The following is a 27,790-nucleotide window of genomic DNA, read 5'->3' as shown; positions in this document are numbered from 1 at the left end:
TTTCAGGTCTGTTTAGAAGGGTCACATGGATGAAAGATACAGAAAAGGGATCTTATTTAAAATGTTACCCAGGGCCTATCAACCGTCCTCCATGGCTACGGTCTTTGCTTTGGATTTGAGATTTTACATAGATCTGACTAGGTCTGTAGTTTCTCAGTTATTAATATCTCACACACAGCAAGAGTTTGGTGGCGTGTGCCAAACCAGATCAAGAGGGCCAGGCTATAAAAAGGGCAACATGAGCACGTCAGATTGCTGGGGGGGGGTCTCTCTGTGACTCAGACTCTGCTCTTCCTGATTCATGTCGATAGCAGGTGTTTGCTCGTCCTGTCTGAATGTCTCACATGGAAACAAACTTCCCTCTTCTCTACCTCCGTGTAACCCAATCACATGGAGTCCACTGCTGAACTCCCTCGGAAAGAATCTACTTGCAGGCCTGCAGACATCTTATTGATTACTGATACTGAGCGCTGCAGACCAGCCCACAACAAGCGCTACTCTGCTGAACTCATCCTGGTAAAACATAATTCAATTAAATTCCCTGGTCTTTGTAAACTTTTGTTTTATTATTCTATGTAATACTGTACCCATTCCCAGTCACATCATGTTTGTAAATGTTGAAGAAAAGTCTAAATTGTGCAAAAGGCCTGGGGGGATTCTGCATGGTAACATTTTAGAATTTTAGAGCATTCTAAGAACATTCTATACGTCCAAGAACAGCACTGCCCCCTGCTGGAGAGACAAGGTCATTGGAGGTAGAGACATATTGGCAAGTCCACCACAAGAGGAGAAAAAACAAACTAAACAGCCTTCAAATGAAACCAATATCCTTCACCGTGACATTCCCACATCTCTGCTCGACCCTGTTCGAGACCGCGGGGAGACCGTGCCAGACCGTGCCAGATCCATGGGGCGTGGTGGCACTGGAGTGGTGGTGGAGAGGCGGAGGGGGGGATGGTGCGAAGACAGGTGGCACTCACAGCAAGGGATTTGTACCCAGTCAGCAAACGCAGGTGAAGTCCGCACCGTGCCTCGCCCCGCTCAGTAAGTGGCAGGAGATGAGTTTATCTTCCGTGCCAGAGAGGAAATAAACTCCCGAGGCCCGCGGAGTAATCAGTCTCACTTCAAACGTGGTTTCCGGAGCTGAGTTTATTCCACATAACAGGGTTTGGCACAGTTTTATCCAGCAGAAGAGCAAAAGGAACAGACTTGACATATGTGTTCAAACATTCATAGCTTAACATGCTGTGTGGTGAAATGAGGAGAGGCTGATGGTCAGATGATGGACGGTCTCAGAGAGGGTCTGTGGTCAGTTGTCGGAGCCGCCCAACTCTTGCGCCTTGGTGACGATGTTCTTGTTGAAAGGCATGAGAAAGTCCTCGAAGTCCACCTCGTAAGAGAGCTGCTCGCGACGATCCTCCTTTCTCTCAATCAGCTGGTCAGTGGTGAGCTGCTTTCCCCACACCTGTCACACCCACACATAAACACACACACACACACACACACACACACACACACAGAAACACACACACACACACACACAAAGCACACACACAAAGCACACACACACACCAATGTAACAATCAATCCTACCTTGCAAACACCACAAGGAAACTAGAGTATAAGTACCAGCCAGAAGAGTAGTCAAAGGAGCTAAATGAAAAGGAGGTGCACATTGGGTTTGTTAGACGTGTTAGGAGATGAAAAGGAGGTGCATGATAGGCACATTTGGGTTTGTTAGATGTGTTAGGAGATGTGTTAGGAGAGGAGCTACTCTCCAAAGAGCTGGGTCTTTAAAGGTTTCCTGAAGATAGAGAGGGACGGCCCTGCTCTGGTTGAAATTGGTCGTTGGTCGGAAATTGGTCACATGCACAGAGACACAAACCACACCACAAAACAAAAAAGCACCACAGTTACTGTGTGTGTGTGTGTGTGTGTGTGTGTGTGTGTGTTCTGTATGTGCATGTGTGTGTGTGTGTATACTGTATGTGCATGTGTGTGTGTGTGCATTTGTGTTTGCGTGCTGTGTGTGCCTGTGAGAGAGACATGGTGTGTGTTCGCTCTCACAGTCCTCGGCGTGAAGCTGATGTCCAGCTGCTTGACGGCTCCACTAGCGATGCGCGTGTTGAGCGTTATGATGCTGTCCCTCCGGGTCTCCTTCTTCACCACCACCTCCAGGGACGTCGACGTGTCCGCATCTAGCTGCTCAACGCACCACAAAAACAAACAAAAAACAAACAAAAACAAACAAAAACAAATAAAATGAACCCATCAGTCAGTCATTCAACCCCACAGACAGAATGTGTTTTCTGAAGAAATAGAACGAAGCAAGGCACACCTTTTCTTTAGCAGCAGGGGTCGGTTTGGCTTTGGCAGCAGGCTTCCCACCACCCTTCCCTTTCCCCTTGTCTTTGGGCTTGGGCATCGTGTCCAGTTTATCCTGGATCAAGTCCACTATTCTGGGATCCCCATAGGACCGGGCGATATCAATACAAGTTTGCTCTAAAACAGGTAAACAAGGTTAAAACTGCAGAGATACATTTTTTTCCTACCATACAAATATTGTGTTCCCTTGCCAGTTTTGTACATGGCTAAATAATGAAGACCTCCCACATGCTGTATTTTACTAGAGTCATAGCATGAACCTATAAGGTGCCATGAAAATATTAAAGGAGAACTATGCATTTTTTTTTATCTTAATTTACCTTAACTTACGAGCTTAAGAGTCATTGGAATGGTTATTTATCATTATTATTAAGGCTTTCTCCAGGTTGAATTAATAATAATTAATCATTTTTCATGGTGGCCGTCTCGCTTCCCCCTAGCGTCTGTGAGCGGAAAAACCAGCCTTGCAACTTTGGTCCAGCAAGCCGCCGTCATCAGAGTCAGAAAGTCTTGTGGTTTCATGATGTAACAAATTGCATTACGGCACTAATCACATACATGCCAGGCACCGGCTAGAACAAGGTAGTGATAAAGTTTCTCAGACATTCATCATCATGACAGCGCCGGCGAAAAGTAGCAGAAAGTGAGCAGAACTGTTGTTGGAAGAGGAAACGGCAAACTGACCGAATGAGGAGCGTCGTAAAATATATACTCTAAAGCTGTAGGGGGAGCTCTGTAGAGAAAACTGTGATCAAAAAAAGTTTTTTTGGCTAGCACCTATCCCCTTTGACACAGCACCTTTCCAAACGACAAAAATAATCAGAGACATGTCTGTGACTGACTGACAAGGCAATATTACGTGATTTCATACAATTAGTAGACTATCGCACAATTGTCGTCAATTAATTTGTGATTCTCCGAGTCGAGCTAAGCTGCAAGGTTGGTTCACAGTAGAGGGGTAGGCTAGAGCTGCGAAATATGCATGATTCTCCCTGTAACAAGTAACTTTACCATCAAAATGACTTTGAAGCTACTATATGATTTGCATGGGATACCTTTAAACCTAGAGTGTTTGAGTGTGTGTAAAGACACCTTTCTTGTTCTCGGCGGTGACCTTTGCCCCGGCCTTGATGAGGTAATCCACACAGCTGGGCCTGCAGCTCTCTATGGCTCTGATCAGGGGGGTGGAGCCATTCATGGCTGTCGCCTCGATCACCGCGCCTGATTGGACGAGCAGGTCGATGATGTTCACCTGTCCGGCGTGGCAGGCGTGGTGGAGAGGAGTCCAGTTGAACTGATCGCAGGCGTTCACATTGGCCCTTTGAGAGCACACAGAGGCACCGTAGTTATCAGTGCAGAGGCTGGAGTTGTACCTCATGTGTTGCTGTTTTTTACAATGAGCACGTCAAGCTTATGCACCTTATACTACAATCACAATCAGTATAAATGTGTCTATGGTACGTCTGTGGAAATGAACTTAAACAACAATGATGATTAGTGATTGATTAGATTAGTATTATGTTCCAATAATAAGTAAATAATATTATTATTCTTGATAATGAAGTTAACATAAAGTAATGAAGTTAACACTTGTCTATAAGGCACACAGCAATCTAAAGGTAATTTTTGTCACATAAAATCAAATGACTAGTACTTAAAATATTAAAATATACAACTATATATTTCTGTTGTATGTAATAGATGCAATGTAGTTATCAATTCATGACATAACAGCATTGGCATGACATAAGGACTTTCCCCGCTTGTGACCGATGTTCTCTCTCACCCGAGGCTGACGAGGTATCTGGCCACCCCATAGTTACCACTGCTGCATGCGGTCATGAGTGGCGTCTTGTAGTAGCGGTCATGGATGTCGACTGGCACGTTCCGACTAAAGGCCAGGCTGAGGGACTCTAGGTCGCCGATCTTTACACAGTAGTTGATGTTGACGTAGATCTGCTCCGGCTCGTCGATGTACCACGCCGAGTCGTCCTCGATGGGGTGGCTGGGAGGGTTGTCGCGGTCGAAGCGCTTGGTGTCGGTGAACTGCTGGTAGCTGTTGATCATGTAGTCGGGCGGTGCAGTGCTGTCGCGCCTGCTGACCTGCTCCTCGGGCAGGACGCAGATGGGCATGGGCAGAGTGAACTTCCTCTTGCCCTTCCCACCCTTAGCCCCGCCCTTCTTCTTCTTGGGTCCATATGAGGACAGCACGTACGGCTTCTGCAGGTACTTCAGACCTTTGAAGAACTCGTCCAGGTCAATCAGACCCTCCCGCTTTGAATCGTGACCCACCACAATCTTCTGCAGCTGTTCGTCATCAACCGGCGCGTGATGTTCGCGCAGGACAGACAGGAAGTTAGCCTTGGTGACGGTGACCACGGAATCCTCCGCGTTCTCAGCAGCCTCGAAGCTGGTGCGGAGGGCAGCCTCATGCTCAAAGGACCAATCGTGCAGAGTCAGGGCCCACAGCTCGTTTGGGTTCACGGTGCCAGGCTTGGACAGCTTTGTGAAGAGTCGCTCAGCCTTCTTGAGTTCCTTCACCGCAGCCTTATCTTTGGCCATCTGCTTTGGGACTAGACCCTCCTCATTCTTCAGTTTGGGGTTGGCGCCTCAAACAAACAACAACAAAACACACCAGGTTCAAAGTCAACACACAGATACGGTATATTTCACTTTAATGGTCCTGAATAAATAAGTGAATAAGTAAAATTAGTAACAATTGAATTACTGTTTAACGAACTTTCAACATACAGGTCAAATCAACCTTAACTCTAAAAAGGCCTGTGAAAGACTTCGCAACTGACTGCCCATACTCCAATTTTCACCTTAAGTTAAATCTAAATCTTACGTTAAACTAAATCTGTATCTCGCACTGTCCACAACTCACCAAACAAATGGAGTCAAGTCCCTCAGTTAGTACACATAAGAATAAGTATAAGTATATATACGCTTTTGATCCTGTGAGGGAAATTTGGTGTATGCATTTATCCCAATCCGTGAATTAGTGAAACACACACAGCACACAGTGTACACAGAGTGAGGTGAAGCACACACTAACCTGGAGCAGTGAGCTGCCTGCTACAGCGGTGCTCGGGGAGCAGTGAGGGGTTAGCCCACATTTTTCCTACTGGGTCGGAGATCGAACCGGCAACCCTTCGGTTACAAGCCCGAACCCCTAACCAGTAGGCCACGGCTGCCCCAACATAACATGGCCGACAAAGAGACATTAGCCTGGATGTAAAACAGCATGCCATACTGGGTACCTGGTTGACTAACTTACCACGCTGACAGAGGAAGCGACAGCACTCTGCAAAGCCACCTGCAGCAGCCAAATGCAGAGGTGTGTTCCCATCCACTGCAGCCGCAGCGAAATTAGCAGAGCATGCAGACAGGAGCTGCAGAATCTGGAAGAGACCATACAACAGCATCAGGACCACAGGATCACCCAGAGATGCTTATGTCATGGCAAGGTGTGGGTTTTTGAACATTTTAACATATGATTCTGTTCCGCAACAATTCTAGGATCTAAAATTCTATGTTGAATTCAATGAACCCAGATATTGTTTAGAACATTCATTTTCCAACATTCCCGTCACAGCGGTGTGACCGTATCCATTTAAGGGTTAAAACTTAAAAACACAAAGGATTGCTACAATTACCAAGATCAAACATCAACAAGAGATCACCACACCGCCTGACAATTGGTCATCCCAGGTTCGATTTCCAAACCCACCACTATGGATAAAAGCTTCAGCTTAATAATACCAGTTAACTCTCACTTTATCAACTGAGACCTACATCCAAGTAGCCTCCCTCAGCTGCGAAATGGGCAGCGTTCATCTTCTTCTTGTCCAGCATGTTGGGGTTGGCTCCCCTGTATAGGATGGCCCTCACTAACTCGATGGCTCCTGCCCTTGACGCCTCCATCAGTGCTGAGAGCCCGGTGGCCTGTTAACACACAGAAAGGTAGCAAACCAACTCCAGCTCAATGTAATAGATGTTACTGAGCTTCACAGCAGCACAAACAACAACAACAACAACAACAAAATAAGAAAACAAAGAACACAGCACATAACATAAAAATAGAAGTGTGACAGGGCATTAAAATAAGAACATTAAATCTAGACTGAAATGTACGTTTCCTTTTTAGCACATTACATTACCATTACCAGAGAATTAGTGTTATTAGGTTGTTACTTCTGACGTCACGGGCCCAACAGCTTTTTTGTCAAAAAAATGTTTACTAGTGCAGCCAGCCGGTTTTTGCAACTTGTAAACCTTGTCACCATCACCTAAAACAAAATCGCTTAACTTTAACAGAGTAATACTGTAGGCCTAGTTGGGTAAGGGGTTGGGTAAGGTCCAGGCTTCCGGGAAAATAGGATTTTATCAGGTTGAGGCAACAAGTGAGTAGTAGGATGACCATTTTCTTAAAGGCTACACGGAATCAACCTGGCCTCGCCCACCTAGATCTTCTTTCAGGGAGATGTAGTGTGGAACACCACAGTTCATAACCGTTTCCCTCAGACAAGAAAAATGTCAGGCCAATCAACGACGAGAGGGGAAGACGAAACCGAAACTTATTGTGATAAACAGAAGCTCTTATTCACTTAACAATAGAATTATAAGGGAATGAGGACATGCATTGTCCACTAAATGGTTGGAAAAATTGACAAGTAAAAGTACATTTTGCAGTGGTGTAATCTAGTTAGCTGTAGTGGGTATACTGTGATGTAGTAGTTGGCTGTAGTGGATATACTGTGATCAACCCCAAATGTTAATACCTATCCTTATCTATTTTAAGTGGGTATATTCAGATGGTGATGCTTTTTAAGTGGGTATACTGGGTATCACCTAGACTACACCACTGACATTTTGTACATGACCACTTGTAATACTGGACTGAACTGAGAAATAACTGTAAACATATTACTGAAGACACTACAGAGAATATCCTAATTAGGAGGACTGTGTTTAAACTGAAGGATTACTCATATATGACCATTCCTAGCACTGTTCTCTGCTGTGAGCTCAGGGTGTAGAGTTAAAGGCTGTGTGACCTCATCGGTTGCGTTCTGATTGGCTCCTCTCTCGAGGATGCTGATGCACATGTTCTCGCAGTCCTGAGCGTGCTTACAGGCCAGCACGAACACATGCTTCCCCGAGGCCGAGACGTTGTTGACGTTGGCCTTGCCACTGAGGACCGTCTGCAGGCAGCGCATGTGGCGCTTGGTGGGGGAGATGCAGTAGAACAGCACACCTGCAGTGCAGGGCAGAGGTATGGGCTACTACACTCACAAAGCAGCACACACACACACACACACACACATCTGCATACACACACACACACACACACACACACACGCATGCATACACACACACATTCATACACACACACACACACACACACACACACACACACACACACACACACACACACACACACTAGCATACACACACACACACACACACACACCTCACACTAAACACTTCTAAAACAATTTGGTCAAGACATACAGTACAGTGCATGTACACTCATACAGTATGTACTCTCTCTCTCTCTCTCACACACACACACACACACACACACACACACACATAATATGTTAATCTGCAGACCCAGGGTAAGAAACCTTCCCAAACTCTCATCCCTCTAACCCTAACCCTAACCCTAACACACACACACACACACACACACACCTTTCCAAACTCTCATCCCAACTACCAAACTGCACAGTCAGCTCTGAGTGGCCACACCTTGGCCCTCGGCGTCGGTCAACACCATGTTGGCGTGGTTCTTGGCCAGCAGACTGATCACGGTATCATGTCCCAGCTCAGCCGCCAGCATGACGGGCGTCCTCCCCTTCTTGTCCTGGATGTTGGGGTGGGCAGCCAGCGACAGCAGGAACTCCACCATGTCGGTGTCGTTAGCCACGGCGGCCAGGTGCAGCGCTCCGCGTCCCTCGGCCGGCTCTGCCATGTTGATGAGGTTGGGCACGCCCATGCGCACCATCTTCTCGATCTGTGCGGTGTCGCCCTGACGCACCCACTGCAGCAGCTTGTAGACCTGCAGCACCTCCAGCCGGCTATGGGCCACTGAGCTCTTCAGCACCCTCTGGACCCCCGGAACCATACTTCACCCTGGCTGGGGTGGGGCAGGAGACAAGCCTGGGTTACGGAGGTCCAAGATGGTGCGTCAAGACATGAATATAAACAAGATACAATTTCCACGTCACTGCAAATCTGTGTAACACTACTCTCTGCTATAACATATTGTCTAGAATGTTAATCTTGCATCATATAGGCAACTATCTTGTTTTCTATATTAATGACTTCAGCATTATTTATGTCAGAAAGATCTGGATTACTCATTAACATTAACAACATCAACTTCAATGGCTTACAATCTAGTTGTTCCATCTGCACTCAAAGGGTAGCTGTTTCAGTGTAACATTACACTGCATGAAAGAACATACTGTACTTTGGGAAGTATTACATCTTCTACGATATTAGGCTTCTACAAATAACATTTAAATGATTTAATAACTAAAAAGTTATGAATGTCCAGCAAAGCACACTGGGAAATGAACATTCAACACTTGTTTCTAAGGACTCCAAGGAATACTAGGAAGTGCAGAAGATCACTACACTAGCCGCTACACTATCTTTGTTTTATTTGGACTATGTTCCTAATAACAGACTTGATTACCTTTCAACCTTTCTCCAGCAGTGTGTTATCTGAAGAAATTACAGACAATATCCATAAAGCAATGAGGCCTACCTCGGTTTACTCCGAATACTAGCCACTTAGATGAAAGATGAAAGAGTATTATAGGGATCTCATTCGGCTGAGTATCATGATTGCAGATTAATGAAATGTAGAGCGAATACTGCAGAGCAAGCACAGCAATATTATTGCTGAGAGTGTGGTTTCTCATGTTTCATGTATCCAGAGCAACCATTCAGTGAAACAGTGTCGCGACCTTGAAGAACGGGTTTGTGTTCTAATCATTGTTCAACATTAAGTTCTAGAAGCCATGGTAGGCTACTTTGGGTTATGACGATTTAAAAAAAATTATTTGGTCGGCATTTTCACAAAAGTATATCATATTACAATTAAATTTGCACGAAAAAAAAACAGAACTGTAACCTAATTTGTAGCAAAAACTGAAACCATGTATTATCAGTTCATTTGTGATCATCATTGGTTTCATACTGACGTTCACTGATCTACTTTCGGTTGCTTTCGGAACCAATCGGAATTTTCACGAGGAAGCCATGTTGAATCATGTTTGAATGAACTGCTAGTTGTAAACAAAGTCCAGAGTTCAAAGACCACTCATGCGCGACCTGAATCCAGGACGACGATTCAAAGTTCACATTGAGTGTCATCAAAAGGAAGGAATATGGGGGAGAAGAAGATACTTTGCATAGGGTTGGTGTGTTTAGATATCATCAACGTTGTGGATAAATATCCGGAAGAGGACACTGACAGCAGGTAGCTAATCTCTCCGTGGATGATGCATGAATGGATGGATGATGATCATATTATTTAGGGCACTATTGTGTAGTAGCTTGTGGTTATGAAACTGGACATACTATTGTGCGAAGGTAAAGAGCTACTACATAGTCTTCGTTATGATGCATGCATTCTTAATATAAACACTGTCTTACAGAAACAATCAGATAGCATATGCTGCTGCACTGCACCATGCATGAAAACCTGTCCATTCCAGTAGCACTATTTATTGTCCTACTCAGGTGTCTGTCACAGAGATGGCAACGTGGGGGGAATTCGTCCAACTCCTGTACGGTCCTGTCGTTACTGGGAGCCCCATGCGCGTTTATGGGGTCTCTGGCACCAGGACCCGTTGCTGAGTAAGTGCTAGCTTTCATTGCTCAAAACTAAGATGTTCTGTATCCATAGGATGTGCACGTTGTCACGCAGATAAATGCCATATGGCAGAATCGACCCTTATTGTTTCCCACCTGAAGTTTAGGCTACTCAACTAAAATTCACGTTGGCAGATCTGCTTGTAAAAGCCTGCCCTCTAGCGACAGAAAATAGTAGCTTTACATAGCTGTCCATATTCATGGCGCATTATTGACATAATCTGGACCTTGCCCAGACTGAAGCTGAAATTCAAAAAATAGTTCTGATCTCCTTTTTTACCCAGAAAAAGGAAAAATATAACAATAACATACTAAAGATGAACAAAATCCATGTGTATACTGTCGTTTTTAAATCAGCTTTCAGAGTTATGTCAGTGTTTGTCTCTCAAATATTCAGCTTTTTTGTTTGTAATGTCTCTCTTTTTACTTGTATTTACTTGCATTACATTACTTGTTACAGTGTATTATTATGAATGCTCTCGTTTCTAGGTACAGTTTGTCAGGAGCTGGATTCAGTTCAGTTTTATACCTCTCTCTCTCTCTCTCTCTCTCTCTCTCTCTCTTCTCTTTTCTCTCTCTCTCAGCCTCTCTCTTGTGTGCTTGTTATGAAGTGTTTGCCCAGTTAGCATCCATTACCTCGTTCCTGTTCTGCTCCAGAGAGTTTCTTTCATGCTGATCTGTCTCTGTAGCTTCGTCTTGAATGACTTTCACTTGTACCAGATTGACATCTCTCTTCTGCTGGAGTGTCCAGGAAGCTCCTTTCCTGCCTCTATGGTCATCAGCAATTTTACAACAGGCAGCCGCACCATCCTACACATGAACAGGTTTGTGTGGGACTGTGTGTGTGTGTGTGTGTGTGTGTGTGTGTGTGTGTGTGTGTGTGTGTGTGTGTGTGTGTGTGTGTGTTTGTTGTGTGTGAGTACATGCATGGATGCATGTGAGTGTGATTACTATGGCCATATGGTGCACACACACATATGACCAGCCACTCTGCTGAGGGTCGAACTCGTCAATCCGCAGCCGTTGACAGACACGCTCTCTTACTAACCAGTCCTGTTTGCTGTTTCTCCAGGTGATTTCAGCTGTGCTAAGGTGATGACAGCTCTTCTCTCTCAGCTGCCTGTGTGTGTGTTTATGTTTCGGCCCTGGCCGTGGTCTCTCATCTGTCCGCGTTAGTTGGTGTACGGTCCAGTGTGGGTCATTCTTCTCTTCCTTTTCCCTGTCTGGTGTGCTGTCGTAGCTTCATCACGGGGGACTTTAAGCGGCGTGGGGTGGACATTTCTGGGGTGACGTGGCAGAAGGAGGGGGAGACTCCATGCGCTTGTTGTGTGGTTTCCCTTGCCAACGGCTCACGGACCGTTGTGCTCTCCGACACGTAAGACAAGCAACTCCGGCCGAAAGGCGATCGCTGGCCTCGTGGCGGTGGATGGCATGTGTCGTGTACCCCTCTGGGCTTTAATAGGGAATGCCTGTTCCACTGCAGGGACGTGGTCAGGGTCAGACTAGGGGTCCAAGATGACCAGGGGTGGAAGAATCGCACAACACTGTTTGTCTGAAACCTAAACTTTGCTTGTAAAATAGAAGTATAGTATAAGTATATAATAGTCTTTTGATCCCATTAGGGAAATTTGGTCTCTGCATTTATCCCAATCCGTGAATTAGTGAAACACACTCAGCACACAGTGAACACACAGTGAGGTGAAGCACACACTAATTCCGACGCAATGAGCTGCCTGCTACAGCGGCGCTCGGGGAGCAGTGAGGGGTTAGTTGCCTTGCTCCTACTGTTGGGGTTCGAACCGACAACCCTCCAGTTACAAGTCCGAAGCCCTAACCAATAGGCCACAGCTGCCCCTGAATCACACAAGGCTGTTTGTCTGAAACCTAAACTTTGCTTGTAAAATAGAGGAATGAATGAGGCAACGTTTCAGAAAGAAGGGTAGTTGCGATGCATCCATTATATTTTATAAAAATACAACCATTAACTCTCTCATGGAGCAGGGCCCGGGTGTTTTCATTGATGTAATAATACTGCATTGAAAGTTCTTAAGGTGAGTCCATCTTAGTAAAAATTCTAGTATTACATAAGACACTACCACTTGAGTACTGATATTGCTTTATGTAGGAATTATGTAGGAACTTAAGATGAAAGTAGTTTCTAGTAGATGCAAGTCAGTGCCATCAAGAAGAAAGGGAGGCAGGCAGGTCATATATCAACTCCAAGTGAATACTAAGTGGTTATGGTTGGCTTGATGTAGTAAGTATGTTACCTTAAGGAGGTCTTATAATGAGTGTGTAGAGTCTCAGTGTATACTTTGGAGGTCCTGTGGAGTCTCAGTTATAGGAGGAAGTTGTCATAAGGCGTTCTTCTGCAGTGGGACTGTTAATTCAGCATAATTTAGTCTCTAATAAGGTGGCACTAATGACCCTGACTAATTCTGCATTAGCAGTGCATGCTAACATATTAAAATGAAATGCTGCATGATTGCATGACTGATTATCTGATTGGTCCAATAAGGCATGGCTGTCTATGCAATTGAGTGCTTATATTGACAAAGAAATTAAAAGTGAACACTGCGAGCATTTCATTGATGAGAGTGTGGTGACACAGAGCATTAGCTACAGTGTTTTAACACTTGAAGGCCTCTGCGTCTGTGAGCACTTCTAGTTTAGAACACACTGCTGTTGTGTCTACTACAACACAACACACACTACAACACACAAACATCATGATTTGATGATGAAAAACTTACTGAAATTTGATGATTCAAAACTTACTCTACAAGTTCATAACAGTACTAATACAATACTATTTACTGTATGTATGTATGTATGTATGTATGTATGTATGTATGTATGCATGCATGTATAAAACCAGCATATGGGAATATTATAAATTCATACATGCGATCTGATTTAGAGACGGAAGATTTAGAGATGGTGCCATCATGGATGTTTAATGTGTCTCACTGGAGTTCACGTGTTTGTTCAGAAACCTGCCTGATGTCACTGCTGAGGACTTTTCCCAGGTGGACCTGAGCCAGTACAGATGGATTCACTGGGAGGTGGGACACCATGGACCTGTGTGGAATATAAGTACCACACAGTAACCATACCGATGTTTTTAAGCAATATGCCAATAAATATATTTATATATTTGTAATTCAATATGTTTATTTGTGCATTTGTGTATGCATTAGACATACACAGTTTCACAATGACTGTGTCTCTATTTTTCATTGTCTTGCAACACACAGAATATACAGTTTGTATATCTAAAGTATACACAAATGTACGGACAACTGTAAAAACTGCATCTGTGTCTGAATCTGTGTCTCACTTGTGCATCTCACCTGTGCATCTTTAGGGTCGTAACGCTGAGGAGCAGGTGAAGATGATCAAGAGGGTGGAGGAGTTTAACCGGTCAGCCACAGAGAAGGAGAGGGTCACCATCTCGGTGGAGATCGAGAAGACCAGGGAGCCGCTCTACCAGCTGTTCCAGTATGGGGACGTGGTAAGGCCACCTGTTCGCCCACCGCACCCAGGAAGGTCCGCCAGGCTTAGTTACTAGGGGGCAGCCGTGACCTACTGGTTCGTGCTTTGGACTTGAAACCGCAGGGTTGCCGATTCGAACCCCGACCAGTAGGAACGGCTGAAGTGCCCTTGAGCAAGGCACCTAACCCCTCACTGCTCCCCGAGCGCCGCTGTTGTTGCAGGCAGCTCACTGCGCTGGAATTAGTGTGTGCTTCACCTCACTGTGTGTTCACTGTGTGTTCACTGTGTCTTGAGTGTGTTTCACTAATTCATGGATTGGGATAATTTCCCTCACGGGATCAAAAGAGTATATATACTTACTTATACTTATACTTACTTAATCATTTGTCAGATGCCTTTATCCAAAGCGACTTACATACATCAATTATATTACAGGGGGCCATTGTCCCCAGGGCAACTTGGGGTAAAGTGCCTTGCTCAAGGGCACAATGGGGGCAGTTGGGGAATGATCCCCAGAGGTGGACAGTAAACTAAGTACATTTTGAGTACTTCGTCCACCTCTGATGATCCCATAACTTTTCTGGGTACTGAAGAGTTTATTATCATCCCCAGCAAGAAGCATGGCTTAGGTGGAGTGGGTTGGAAGTGGTGAAATACTTAATGCACTGCACTGCATATTTCTGTTGTATGTCTTTGAAATGATGAACCTTAGGCCAATATTATGTTAAGGATGAGCGTTAAACCCCATAATGTAAAGTAAAGCATCTGTTTTGAAAATGTACCCGAAAAGAAATCCAGGCATTCTGACCTCTACCTGCACTAGAGTATAAACCTCAGCTGTGGGAGAGAGATGGTTCACTAATAAGAGCTGGTTCACTAAATTGCACATTGTGCACGATGTGCGTTTCTGCTCTGGCAGGTGTTTGTCAGTAAGGATGTAGCGAAACACTTCGGCTTCGACTCCGCTCCCAGTGCACTGAAGGGCTTGTACAGTCGAGTGAGGAAGGGGTAAGACATCACACTTACATCCTGTCTTAGAAGATACTGATGAGTAGGATTTTAAAACAAATTCTACCTAGATATTTGTAGAGAATTGTGGGTGCTTTGGAGGATCCAGACATTTTGAAGACTATTTTGAAGGAGCACTGTCTGTTGCAACAAAAAATGCATGTAAATCTTTTGTTGTGTCCACTATGAGAATGAGCCATAGTTATCTTCTGTCTGAATGTGTATCAAGTCAGCACTATATGCAGTGCGTGGTGGTTACATGAGCGCAGTTCTAAAAATGACCACCAGGTGTCAGTAGTGCAGTGCTGTGGAGTAGGACTCGTACCCTGTGGGCCTTAGCTCATGCCCCTCTGCTGTCTCCTGTCCCTGTCAGAGCTGTGCTGATCTGTGCCTGGGCAGAGAAAGGTGCCGATGCCATGGGTCCTGATGGCGTAGTCGTCCACTCGGATGCCTTCCCACCTGAGGCGCTCGTGGACACACTTGGTGCAGGCGACACTTTTAATGCCTCGGTTATCTACACACTCTCCAGAGGTATGGAAAAACAGCATCACATCACTGTGCATCTTACTTTATGTCAAGATTGGCTTGAATTGTCCATGGAATGTTTCATATTCTATCATTTGGAAAATAACCAATATCATTGAAGGTGTAATACACAATCCTGGCAAAGGGTTGTTGACACCTTCTGTGCTCCAGATTCAGCATGATGATTGGCCGGAGTTGTTTATGGGTCTTTATCATCCGGAGAGAAGAAATACCCTTTTCTGATAGGCTGGTGGGGTGGCTATTAATTCTGAATAACAGGACACCTATAAAGTAGATCTGGTAAAAAAAAGTTTAATCACCGTTCCATATCAATGCTTATGAATGGTAACTATAACAACCATAGTAGGACGATGGTTGAGCCTGGAAGCAGGCTTCACAACAATGGAATCAACTGTAAACAAGCTACTGTCTGCTGTGTGTCCGGGAGTTCTTTGCCTCCGCCTCATCCATTAATTCTGTATAATGGGACACCTCGGCGACTGTTGTCCCTTACGTACTATATATTCCACTATGTTTGTTTCCTGTTTACAAAGCCAGGAATGTGTATGAGCACCAGGGTAAGAGTACGCACGAGGAGAAATTAGCTCAATTTGATCAAACCCACACTGGTCTAGAATCACAGACTGAACCTTTAAGGGGGTAGCAGGAGATCTTGTGCTGGCTGAGAACGTATGAGAAGTATGTTCAGAGTGTGTGTGTGTGTGCAGCATGTCTGAGACGTCTGAAAGTAGGTCTCCTCCATTTCCCTCTGCAGGAGGGAGTCTGCAGAAGGCCCTGTCGTTCGGCTGCCAGGTTGCGGGCAGAAAATGTGGCGTCCATGGGTATGATGGCATCGTGCCAGTCAAAGCATGAGCGGTGTGGATGGTGGCGTGAGAAGGACCCAAAAACACTCTCCTCTCCAGGCCTGGACGTGGACTTAAAACCCTCATGCCAGCAGGCTGTGGAACGGCTTTGGCCCCGTTCTGGCTCTGATCTGCACAACATTAGGTTTGGGTGTGTGTGTGGGAGAGTGTGTATCTGTCTTGGTTTGGCCAAAGCAAGACAGATACACACTATTGGCCAAAGCAACCAAACGGAAAGACTCGTCTGTTGATAAACAACTTTGAAGCATGAGCCTAGCATCTGCCTAGCGCTGTGACCCCTAATTTGATTGGTTGAGAATCATTAAGGATGATAAACTAGTTTGAAAGCTCAATGTTGCGTAGTTATTCGCATGCATCTGTATAGGTAATTCTGTGTTTTTACTACTCACACTGTCTACTGGTTATTGTTCTAATTGCTGCTATTTCATTTTTTAAAAATACATGACCAAACACACTTTTACTAATTGTTAGTTGTACTTGATCTAGATGCACTGCTGACTAATCGAAGTTAATTAACAGTAATATCAGGTCTAATTTAGACAGTGAGAATGTTTTTTTTTTCATGTACAACTACATGTACATCAGACAATAAACACAATTCGAATAGCCTGAATTGCCTGTCACAATTCTTCAATATTAGACACAGCTCTATCTTCACCTGGCATATAAACAGTATCTGTGTGTGTGTGTGTGTCTGAGTATGTGTGTGTTTTTGCGTGTGTGTGTGCTAATGTGTGTGAATGTATGAGAATATGAGGATAAACAGGATATGCAATACCATCACACCCTGTCCGTTCCAGACACAGCTGGCTTTTGATACACACACACACACACACACACACACATACGCACACACAAGCCAGCTAACAGTTTAAAAACACCAGCACAGAGAGCACTGAGAGTGAGAATTTGCAACATTTCCCATGAAGAAAGTGGAGCAAACAGTTGTGCCCTGAACACGAGCGGCCTCTTTATTCAGTCCTATTCAGTTCAAAGCTCCAAGGGCCTCATGCTCAGCTCTGCTTATGGTTCTTTTTCGTTTTTGATCATTCGGTCATTTTTCATCTTGCGAGTGCAATGTTTTCTCTTCAGTATTGCATCAGAGGCTTCTCTCTCTCTTTCTCTCTTGGCTTAACATTTGCCCCACTCTGCCATGGAAGTAACTTTTCACCAGCTGCTACAAGATCCCAACTGTTAGAGTCAGGAACGAGAGGGGGGAAATCCAACGGAACCCTTTTCACTTGTCAAATATGAGATTATCCTGCTCTGTCTGCCGCAGCTGTGCTCCAGTGCTTCCAGACGGTCATATTTGCGAGAGAGCGAGCGAGAGAGCAGGCCGCCGCCACTGCACTTTGCCTTGCTAGCTGATTGTGGGTTTGTTTAGGAGATAAAAGAGAGGAGTAGCCTGCTCTACTCTACCCCAGTGAAATACCACAGAGAGAGAGAGAGAGTAAGAGGGAGGGAGAGAGATAGATAGAGATAGAGAGAGAGAGAGAGAGAGCACATTCTACTGGGGGAGAAGGTGATGGAGGGCAAACAGCTCTTGCAAACGCCTTTGTCTAGACACCGGAGTCTTTTACAGGGGAAGAATAGCCAAGAGGAATAAAACAAGGGGAAAAGCAGACTTTTGTCCACCAAAAACTACATCTCCTCCGATGGACACTCAGATATGTTGTTCTTTCCATTGATCTATTCATCAAACACTCAAATAGACTCTGCAGGGTTGTAAACAGGAAAAACAGTATTCAGGGCTATCTGATTATACATGTATGCTGTTCATTGAAAGTAAGCATTTTATAATAAATCATAATCCATCATTTATTGTTCTGCATTGTTCTGTTTATCTTAGGTCTTGTAAAAGCACTGTGAATGCTCTCACAAAACGTCTAACCTACCTACAAATCAAAAGCCCTTGGTTTTAACTGGTGACACATTGTGGGTGAAGCATAAAATTATTAAATCATTTGTAAGTGCCCAGCTAACACACCAAGGCCCTTTATAGTCCATTACAAGAGCCATTTTTTCCTTTGAAAGGGCTCCTAACAGATTGCTTGACACATGTCCAAATAAACCCAAAGCAGGGGGACCCGAGGTGTGTAAAATTAAATATCTTTATTTGAACCACACGTGTTGCCAACATACACATTCAAGGTAAGAGGGTAAACCGTGAGAAGGCACTGACGAAAAGTGGCTCCGAAACAGGAAGTGTCTCTTTGGCTGTGCGCTGAACAAAACGCCAGTATTTTTTCAGTATTGTGTTTCTACTTGAAGTGTTATGCTGTTCTCTGAATTTATTGCCTCCTAACCAGGAAGAATTATGTATGACCAAAAAACAGACGGTACACAACATCATGTTAGCAGCCTTAATTATAAACATTAGGAAAAAAAAGGTTTTATAACATTGCTTTGTCCTTTGTTGTACAAAAAAAATCAACTATATTGCTATAAAATACTTCAGATCTGCATTCATTAGAAAATATGAGTTGTCATGTGCTCTTAGCATAGTTTGGCCTCCTTGGGGTTGTGGTTTGAAGAGGAACTGGACTGACTGCTACTAGTGGCAAAGGGAGAGGAGTGTGTGTTTGTGTGATACACAGACTTGTTTTAAACCGGCTTTTATGGTGAATGCAAAGCAGTGCTCACTCACTCAGTACCTCCAGGGGCTCTCTGAATCACCCTGGGCGCATTGGCCGTAGGAGAGAGGGGGGAAGGGGAGATTATTATATTACTTTTAGAGGTGTCAGTGTGTGTGTGTGTGTGTGTGTGTGTGTGTGTCGCTGTCCTGGTGGTCAAGCGCCTACAGGAAAATCTAATTGTCTTCTTTATTGGCTCGTGTAAACACGTCAATGAACCTCCATTAACAGCGGCAATTGGTCCTTCTCGAGAAGGCAGGAGAGCTGTGTTTATCATAGACTAGTTTCTTGTTGCTTTTGGCTGCCGTTCAAGGAATCGTGTGCCTGAGGGGTGGAGAGGTGGGGTTGGAGAGGTGGGGGTGGAGAGATGGGGGTGGGGGTGGAGAGGTGGGGGTGGGGGGTTTGTGTCAGGGGAGGAAGGAGAAAGGAGGATCCAGGTTTCTTCGAGCTCTGTCCTCCCGACGGGACCAGATCAAATCCTCCTGCTTCCGTTTTTTCCCCTCTCTTCTAAGGGGTTATTTTCTCCCCTTCCCAAACTAGGAGCTTTTGAAGGCCCTGAACTGGACGTTAGTGGGGTGGCGTGCATCACTAACTCCCCCAGCAGCCCTGCAGTCTGTACGGCAATCAAGGCCCTGGCCCCTCTGGAAGGTTGGTGAGTGTCAGGAACGAATGAGGCACATCTGCGGCCATTACAGCGCCTTCACTGACATCAACAACAGCACAGTCCCAGTCACGCCGGGGCCAAAACTACTTACAAAAACAGACTCAGGAGGCAGAAAGGTGCACAGAAATCACAACATTCACACACAAATGTGAACTGCTTTCATTTAAGAACAAAACCAAACCAAACCAAACAAAATCAAGATACAGACAATTATTTTTCGTCCCTGTTTTAACCACAAGCTAAGCAAGTAGCTGCTTATTCTTGAACTCAGATTGTGAGTAGAGCTTCTTTGGCAGGGGAACATCAAAGAGAAAGGTGTACAGGAAGTCGATATGACCACACAGTCAACTTTGGCGCATAGAAGATGAGTATTCATAAACCATGTCGGAAGTGATTTACATAAATCAAGAAATTTTTATCAGCGATAACAAAACATGACAATAAATCCTGCAGTAGTATCTGTTATAGAACTTCTCTGATTTTTGGCTTGGTTAATATCAAGGGCAAGTTTTCTTGTTCGTTTTTTAACATTATATTCTGCTTTTGAGCAGTTTAGTTCATATTAGCGGGATTGAAAATGAGATTGGGAGTGCCGGCGCGTCCACAAAGTGTGTCTCAGCCCCCCAGAGGGTTTAAAACATCTCTTTTAGTGTCATTTTCTGGCCCCGTCGTTTCGTTGATCGTCACAAATGTCCTGTGAGTCCGAAAGAAGTCTCTCAGTGTTCATCATAGCCATCTCATATAGAAGCAGACTCTGACATGGATCTGAGCCAGTTCTGGCTCAGTTGTGGCGCTAATCCGGCAACACTGATCCGGCCAGATCTATCCCAGAGTCCACTGCTACGACTGCAGGTCGTCCACTCCTAAATGTCTTCGTAGAGAAGCATGCCGCTAAAAATGGTCAGAGGCTCGACCGAATGGGCCAGCTTGCCCATGACCAGGTCCACACACACTGTATCCCCCATCTGTAAAGGCAGGATGATGTTGAAGACGGCCAGGGCCCCGGGCGTCGGCTTCAGATCGGCCACTGGTTTGTTCTCCAGGCCTTCGGGCTGGTAGCCAGCGGAGTCCACACGTGCCATGCCGTAATTGGACTTGGACAGGACAGCCTCAAGCTTAACGTTCTTGTGGCCGGTCAGGATGGCGCTGAAGAAGTATCTTCCGTCTAAGGGAGCCGTGAACACACCTGCAGAGCAGTTTCAAGAGGAGGGTTGAAAAACAAAGAATTTAATTCAATGACCTAGAAATAGGTTTAGGAAACTGAAACTGTTGAAGAGACTAACCTATCATATATTTCCTGATGTTCCTTGAAAATATTTTTAAAATTTCCACATACAGTATAAATATCAAAGTTAAAGCTGCAGTTGGCAAGTCTGATTGAGGGGACTTTTTGAATGTTTACAACTCTCATGCCCCTCCCCCACTACCACCGAGCACCCTCTCATCGAATTCATGCTCGTCAGTGCGCACCAGACTGCACCAGACTGTGATTAACAGTCAGATCTCACACAGCCCTGCTCTGATTGGACCAGAAGAACCGGGAGCTGTGGATTTTTGCAAAACAAATAACAGGCTCTAGGTGGAGGTAGAAGTGCGTTTTTTTGCTAAAACCGGCTGATTTATGTTGTTCTGTCAGAGCATAGTGTCGGTTTCAGTGAATATGATCAAAAAAATCTTGCCAACTGCAGCTTTCAGACTGAATGTCATAGTTGTGAAACCCTCCAGATTGACAAAGGTATCAATATCATCATGACAAAGGTGTGGAATTTGGCTTCAAATGAGGTCCCGTTATGATACTTTGATCATGTGACTCACCAGTGCGTGGATCATATCTCTGTCCTTCATTGACAAAGACTTTGTCGAAGACTATAGTGCCAGAGTTGGCCATGGGCTTGGTGAGCGCAGCTGAGAAGGACAGGCGTGGAACGTTGGCATCTGCCCCTGGCATTCCTACAAATAATGACATAATCACCACTTTGAGCTCAGCGACTACACACACATGCACACTGCACACATGCACACTCCACACATGCACACGCACACATGCACACTGACGCAACTGTTAACGAGCTCTTTGAAGCTCAACACCACCTTTTGAAGCACATTTTTTCATGTGTCCACTCATTCCCCTAGTGGCCAGCTGGTGACCTTTGGTGACCTTTTTAACTCTCTCACATAAAGCCAACCCTAATCTTAACCTTTATCCCCATGCACACTGCACACATGCACACTCCACACATGCACACGCACACATGCACACTGACGCAACTGTTAACGAGCTCTTTGAAGCTCAACACCACCCTTTTTGACCTTAAGCACATTTTTCATGTGTCCACTCATTCCCCTAGTGGCCAGCTGGTGACCTTTGGTGACCTTTTTAACTCTCTCACATAAAGCCAACCCTAATCTTAACCTTTATCCCTGCCTCAAACACAGAGAGAGAGCTTCACTGGCCCACCCTGACCCTGAACCCCCCACCTCTAATTGATCGGTTTGCACCTGTGCTCAGGAGTAAACCCCCCAGGGAGAGGATGACTTGGCCCAGATCTGGCCGTCCTTGTATCCCATAACCTGAGCCCGAATGTGCAGGGGAGACATTCCCTACCTCCCAGATTGTGTGCACAACTCAAACAGATTTAGATGGGGCTGTCAAATCCTATCTGAGGGCAAGGTTTAATTGACACACCACTCATTCACACTAAAGATTTTGAAATGTGCAGCGTGCACTCAGGCTTGGCTTTTAGCCTTGCTCTGATCTACACAGTTCAAGGCAGACACAGACTCCAGCAGTTGTTGTGCACAACTGTTACACATAGATTTGGATCCTGATCCAATTCAGAATGATCAGATGAGACAGATCCCATCTGAGGGTAAGCCATGCACAGCTGACAGGAATATTCTGAATATGACAAGCACAATACTTACCTTGTTCACCTTGGGATCCTGAAAGAAAAACAGAAAAAAAATCCATCACAATCGATGTAAAATACAAACACTCACTATTTTTGATCCAACAACCTCAAATCTATATATTTAAACACTTCTCTGTTATGGGTTGTCTGCTAGCCATTTGAATTAGACAACAGGTTCCTCTTCATCATAAAGTTGCTAACAAATAATCTAGCCATTTAATCAATCAGTTCAACCAACAGTATCTGCTAATAACTTACCCATGTAATCAATCAGTTTAACCTACAACAAGTGTCTTCTAATAACCTAGCCATGTCACAAATCACAGTCTATCCAAGAGTGTCTTACCGGGAGGTCCTATTGAGCCTGGAAGCCCTGGCAGGCCTGGTGGTCCGTCTCTCCCTGGTGGTCCCATGGGCCCGGGCTGGCCGGGGAATCCATTGAAGCCTCTTTCTCCCTGGGGGCCTGGCGGCCCTGGCAGACCTGGAACAGAACATAGTGGTGTCACTCTAGGTAATATCAACAAGAACCTTCAGCTTTAAATGTCTTCATGAGTGTTTGAATACACTTATACATGGCTGTCAGTTGGTATAAAAAAGTTAGTAAGATGACTAAAATCGGTATACTATCTGGTGTGAAATAGGACTTTCAAACAACAAATGTATTTGCATAGATTGAGAAACCTTTACACAACAATGCACTGCATGTTTGTATGTATGTATGCATGTATGTTTGTAAAGTATGTACAATATTATATATGTGACCTGATCTGACTAAATGAGTCACAAGTCGCACATTCTAATTTGGAGATACAGGTCGATTACATCCAAAATCATTTTTCTTTTTTAGTGGTGTATGAAAAAAGAGGCATTTAAAATTACCTTCCCTAAGTTTCATAGTCAAGACAAGAATGTAAAGTTTCAAAAAAATGTATTCAAGTGGGCAAATTCTACCTGTACATGCCTGTAACCTGTAACTTCAAACACAATGTTCTCAGTTTTTCAATTGGAAAAAGATGGCGTGAGGCCATAATTCAATATGCTGTATCTTGACAACAATTCAAGATATGACTTTGATCAGGATATCGTTGTATCTTAATTTTTAATTTTGGGTCACTGTAACTCATTTTGGCAGATCAGATCACATTAGTGTACTGTATGAATGTACTTTAAGTATATTATGAGTATATTTTTATGTACAGTATCTAGGTTTATGCATTTCTGAGGACAATTGATTGTCAATCTTACCCATAAAGTCAAGCTCGGTGAAGGCCTGGAACTCTTTGAGAACATGGCGCACTGAGGAGTTGAGGCTCTTGATCTTTCCATGGATGTCATCCAGATGTGTGTTTTGGAAGGTGTCGATGAACCCTTCATGGGAAGTCACCGTGGTGTTCAGTCCGTTCACACAGGTCCAGAGCCCAGAGACATGTTTGTTGAGGCCCTCTTTGATCTTCTGGACGTTGTCAGAGAGAGTGTCGAAGCGGCCGCACACGTCTTCCAACTTGGATAGCCTCTTCTCCAGGTCGTCTCCAGTTCGCTTGCAGTCGCCCATCTCAACCACAAAGTTGTTCCCGAAGCGCTGGATCTCCTTGTCGACTGTGTCAAAGTGTCCTTTGCTGTCCTCGATGTGCTCGGTGATCTCCTGCTGGATTTTGTCAATCTCGGAGATGATCTTGTCCTTGGTGTTGCCCAGGTCGGTGATGACGCTGTCGTGCTTCTGCACTGTGTGCTCGAGGTCCTTCAGCGTGTCGTTGATGGAGCTGAAGGACAGAATGACCTCAGAGAGCTCTCCCTGAAGCGACTTCAGGTTCGTGTTGGATGTGCCGCTGATGACGCTGTGGCCATCCAGCGGTTTCTGTGGGTCATTTGGACCTCCTACGGTCCCTGACCCTGTCCCACTTCCTGGTCCAGTTCCTGTTCCTGGTCCAGTTCCTGTTCCTGGGAGCACAAGGTCAATCTTGCATGATCCACCACATTTGGCCACGTCCTCTTTTAGCTTACCCACCTCTTCCTGTAGGTTGGAGCACACCTTAGAGCAGGCAGTGTCGTCGGAGTCGATTCTGTTCCTGATGTCCTGTAGATCTGTGTTGCACTTGGCCAGTGTGTGGTGTGTGATGTTCTTCAGCTTCTTCAGCTCGTCCTCCATTTTGTGGCAGATGTCACAGCTCTCCAGTTCGGTGACAATCCTGTTGAAGTGTTCCCCGTTGTCTCCGGTCAGCACTTTGATTTTGCGCACGTCGTGGCTCAGGTCGACCACCCTGTCGTTGAGCGATTCTCCGGACATAGTGATGTCCTTCAGACGGGTGTTAAAGGTCTTGATCTCAGCCTCATTTGCGATTACTCTCCACTCGATAGACTTAGAGGAGTCCGCTCCGTTATCTCCTCGCCCACCGTTGTCTCCTCGTCCACCGTTGTCCACTCGCCCTCCATGGTCTCCACCTCCAGGTATGTGGCTTGAGCCAGGTCTACAGGACACCGTGCAGTCCTTCAGCCTCTTGTCCATGTGGTTGGTCACATTCTCGAGTCGAGTCAGACGTTTCTTGTAGTCTTGCAAGTCGTTTTTGTTGCCCTTCACGTCCAGTTCCACATCTGAAATCCGGAAGCCTTGGTCGTCGAAGCGGTTAAGGAAAATGTCGCGGAGGTCGTTCAGCTCTTGTCTGAAGGAGTCCTTTAGGTTATTTTCTATGTTGGCACAGTTGTCTTCTGTCCTCTGCAGTGAATTGTTCAGTCTTCTCTCAAGGTCTCGCATTGGACCTATGAAAGATAGGTCACCGGAACCTGAAGATCCCCCTGATCCTGCCCCACCCCCTGTCCCTCCTCCTGTCCCTCCCCAACGTCCCCCACCTGAAGTTGCCCCGGTACCACCAGTGCCTTTCAGCTCCTTGTCCAGCCGATCCTGAATAGCGTCCACCGCGCCAGAGGTCGAGATTACCTTCCTGTCTATGTCGCCGATCCTGCCTAGGGTCAGTTCTCTTCGTAGGCCATCCAGGCTCTGCTGGTGGTGCTGGTCCATGGCATTCATCCGTTTCTCCAGGGCGCGGATCCTCTCGCGATCCAGCTGCTGCTGCCGCCTCAGGTCCTCGACGCCCGACTGGCAGGCCGAGCAGGACAGCGTCACCCTGCTCTCCAGCTCCCGCAGGATCTCTTCCTTCAGTGAGTTCAGCCGGCCTCCACCAGCGGAGCCGCCACCAATCCCACCACCACCGCCGCCACCACCAACGCTGCCGCCGCCACCACTGATCACATCCAGGTCGTTCCCGCTGCCCTTTCCGTTGACCAGGTGGTTGTTAATGCTGACCAACGTCCTGTCGTGGGCCTGGGTCCTGTTGTCCAACTGGTCCAGCTTGGTCTGGATGCTGTGGATGGTCTCTTTCATCTCCGGTTGGGCAGCGTCGGCGGGATTCTTGGCCCCATTCATGCCCCGCAGCGTTGACTGGATGCTATGCATGTCTTTTGTCAAGCTCTGAATTTTCTCCTCTAGCTGCCGGATCTTGTCACTATCGCCTCTTCCTGTGGGGAAAGAGCACAACATGCTAAGTCATGTCTAAGTATAAACTGCACAGGATATCTATAGCTATCTAACATTGTTACAGGTGCATTGTCCAAACTTGGTACGGACGCCACTTGTGCCCCAGTAGTACCCCCCCATTATGTTATATTTATCTATTAACATGGAAGGACTCACCACCTCCACCACCCTGGCCCTGTCCAGTACCGGCTCCATTTTGCCCGGGCCGGACCGGTTTGGGCCACGGTCTCGTGGTTCCAATTTGAGTTCCGGAACCCCCAGGGGGCCCGTCGTTGCAGTCGTCGCCACTGTAACCATGGCAACACTTCCACTCCAGTTCAGTGGCCATTTTGTAAGCCACCTTGTACCGGGGCCGCATGTATGTCCGGTACCTGCAGGATAATAGTGAGGTGACCGACCCAGAATAAGTCATAAAAATAGTGTTGAAACATTAACATTAACTTCCCAGTTCCCACTGTATTAGACCAATAAAAGAAAAATTATGACAAAACGTGGAGGTGACACAGTGTGGGGTATTATTCTGAGCATCCACAAATGAAAAGTTTAGATTAAACAGGAAGAATAGGTCAAACAATATTACCAAACCTGAAAGGAATTGAGTTTATTTGCCATCTACCCCGGAGTTCCATACGAGGATGCATACCCTTCTTTTCTCTGTGCAAGCAGGGTTGCACAATTAATATCTATAGCTAAAAGGGAACAATAGGCTAACTGGAGCAACCCAGTTTCAGTGTATTATGCTAAGATAGGCAAATAGTGTCAGAATGGGTTAATTGCACTCACAGAGAATAGAAGGGTATGTATCCTCTTAATCTGGGGTAGACGGTGAATAAGATAATTTCCCAAAAAAATGGCATGTTACTTTAAATGACTTGCACTGAATCGTTTGACTAGTCTTGGACAGTTAATCTGGAACAACTAATCTGGAAGTTTTGGACAGGGCTTGATATTTGTGTCATAACGTTATTTTTGATTGGTACATTTAGTGACATACCAACATTATGACAACCAGAATCTGGGCAGTGATTTAAGGTGGGTCTTAAAAGTGTCTGTGAAACACTACAGAATGTGATGTTGATGACTCAGCGTTTGAGCAGGTGGCCGCCTTAAATCTGTGTCTCATGCTGTGATTTTCCATCTCTTATATTAAATTGGAGGCCGTTTTGCATCACCTCACAGGCTCTCTGTGTAAACAGTCTGTCGCAACAGAGCAACACAGCCAAACTCAGATACCAGTTTCAAGAGCACTTCTAAACTACTGGAAGACAAATTTCATAGCTACACGTGTAGTCACAAATCTAAATTTAGCCTGGATAGAATTGAGAAGAGGTCGCTTTTTTTTTTTGTCTTTCAACTGTTGAAAAAAATGTCTTACAATTAATCTGCAAGTGAACAGACATATTTCTCTTTTTATGTTTATGTATGTCTCTTCTCTGTACAAACATCTGCTGAGCAGCTGTTGAAAGTGTGGTCCTTGCAGTTTAAGGGGCCCAGGTTGCGTTCTGCAGAACAGTGCTCGCACTGTACCCACAATCTGAAGTACCTGACGTGCGTATTCATAAAATGGTGTGCTTAACATGCTTAGGTCAGTAATAATGCACAAAGCTCTATGAAACCATTTAACTTTGCTGAGTGTTTAAATCATGAAGCGCACAGTAATATGGGGGGTATTCCCTCTCTTGTGTACAACAAACCTTTCGGTGAATAAATACAAACACCTGGGGAGAATTTTGAAGCAGTTTTGGAACAGTTTTACTCTTTATTAAATTACCTTCATCCTACCAGGGGATCAGAATTCTTTATCTTGTGAGTGAGTGGGTCCTGTATATGTGCAGTGGCACACATATTGCACAGACTAGATT

At 45.3% G+C, this 27,790-nt stretch overlaps 3 protein-coding genes across 9 annotated transcripts in view; 1 reads left to right on the top strand and 2 right to left on the bottom strand.

Moving 5' to 3' along the window:
• Positions 1-545: 545 nt before the first annotated feature.
• ankef1b (ankyrin repeat and EF-hand domain containing 1b) lies at positions 546-9,310 on the bottom strand. Of its 4 annotated transcripts, none has more exons than XM_048270849.1 (10): positions 9,095-9,310; positions 8,143-8,553; positions 7,446-7,645; positions 6,184-6,333; positions 5,666-5,789; positions 4,172-4,994; positions 3,478-3,704; positions 2,339-2,502; positions 2,068-2,202; positions 546-1,465 (listed from the first exon to the last, which is right to left on the bottom strand). In XM_048270849.1, exons 2-10 carry the CDS (start codon positions 8,516-8,518, stop codon positions 1,310-1,312), a joined length of 2,355 nt encoding a protein of 784 aa, XP_048126806.1. In that variant the 5' UTR covers positions 8,519-8,553; positions 9,095-9,310; the 3' UTR covers positions 546-1,309. The 4 variants fall into 4 exon arrangements, with proteins under 4 accessions (XP_048126806.1, XP_048126807.1, XP_048126805.1 ...); XM_048270850.1 differs by having other exon boundaries at positions 8,143-8,530; XM_048270848.1 differs by having other exon boundaries at positions 9,167-9,310.
• A 93-nt stretch (positions 9,311-9,403) lies between these two features.
• On the top strand, positions 9,404-16,798 carry khk (ketohexokinase). 4 transcript variants are annotated; one of them, XM_048270852.1, is made up of 9 exons: positions 9,404-9,883; positions 10,147-10,263; positions 10,968-11,102; positions 11,519-11,653; positions 13,271-13,343; positions 13,646-13,792; positions 14,693-14,781; positions 15,155-15,312; positions 16,082-16,798. In XM_048270852.1, exons 1-9 carry the CDS (start codon positions 9,792-9,794, stop codon positions 16,177-16,179), a joined length of 1,044 nt encoding a protein of 347 aa, XP_048126809.1. In that variant the 5' UTR covers positions 9,404-9,791; the 3' UTR covers positions 16,180-16,798. The 4 variants fall into 4 exon arrangements, with proteins under 4 accessions (XP_048126809.1, XP_048126812.1, XP_048126811.1 ...); XM_048270855.1 differs by lacking the exon at positions 10,968-11,102 and having other exon boundaries at positions 9,419-9,883; XM_048270854.1 differs by lacking the exon at positions 11,519-11,653 and having other exon boundaries at positions 9,420-9,883.
• A 1,489-nt stretch (positions 16,799-18,287) lies between these two features.
• Positions 18,288-27,790, bottom strand: part of emilin1b (elastin microfibril interfacer 1b) — a 35,095-nt gene continuing 25,592 nt past the window's right edge. The window contains exons 3-9 of the mRNA XM_048228579.1: positions 26,085-26,299; positions 25,262-25,909; positions 23,645-25,195; positions 22,746-22,880; positions 22,413-22,430; positions 21,303-21,437; positions 18,288-20,673 (exon numbers count right to left, since the gene is read on the bottom strand). Of these exons, the coding sequence (XP_048084536.1) occupies positions 20,351-20,673; positions 21,303-21,437; positions 22,413-22,430; positions 22,746-22,880; positions 23,645-25,195; positions 25,262-25,909; positions 26,085-26,299 (3,025 nt within the window). The 3' untranslated portion in view covers positions 18,288-20,350. The remainder of the gene's footprint in view (positions 20,674-21,302; positions 21,438-22,412; positions 22,431-22,745; positions 22,881-23,644; positions 25,196-25,261; positions 25,910-26,084; positions 26,300-27,790) is intronic.

The sequence above is a fragment of the Alosa alosa genome, chromosome 19, assembly GCF_017589495.1.
Source record: "Alosa alosa isolate M-15738 ecotype Scorff River chromosome 19, AALO_Geno_1.1, whole genome shotgun sequence".
Taxonomy (NCBI): Eukaryota; Metazoa; Chordata; class Actinopteri; order Clupeiformes; family Clupeidae; genus Alosa; species Alosa alosa.
The sequence above is the reverse complement of the archived record's forward strand: the minus strand, read 5'-3'. Positions and strand labels throughout refer to the sequence as shown.

Excerpts from the sequence above, each read along its gene's own strand:
- ankef1b (XM_048270849.1), bottom strand. The coding sequence starts at position 8,518 with ATGGTTCCGGGGGTCCAGAGGGTGCTGAAGAGCTCAGTGGCCCATAGC. Across the intron at positions 5,790-6,183 it reads CTGAGGGAGGCTACTTGGAT|ATTCTGCAGCTCCTGTCTGC; the intron begins GTAGGTCTCAGT and ends GGTCTCTTCCAG. Across the intron at positions 2,503-3,477 it reads CACCGCCGAGAACAAGAAAG|AGCAAACTTGTATTGATATC; the intron begins GTGTCTTTACAC and ends TACCTGTTTTAG.
- khk (XM_048270852.1), top strand. The coding sequence starts at position 9,792 with ATGGGGGAGAAGAAGATACTTTGCATAGGGTTGGTGTGTTTAGATATC. Across the intron at positions 11,654-13,270 it reads ACCGTTGTGCTCTCCGACAC|AAACCTGCCTGATGTCACTG; the intron begins GTAAGACAAGCA and ends GTGTTTGTTCAG. Across the intron at positions 14,782-15,154 it reads TACAGTCGAGTGAGGAAGGG|AGCTGTGCTGATCTGTGCCT; the intron begins GTAAGACATCAC and ends TGTCCCTGTCAG.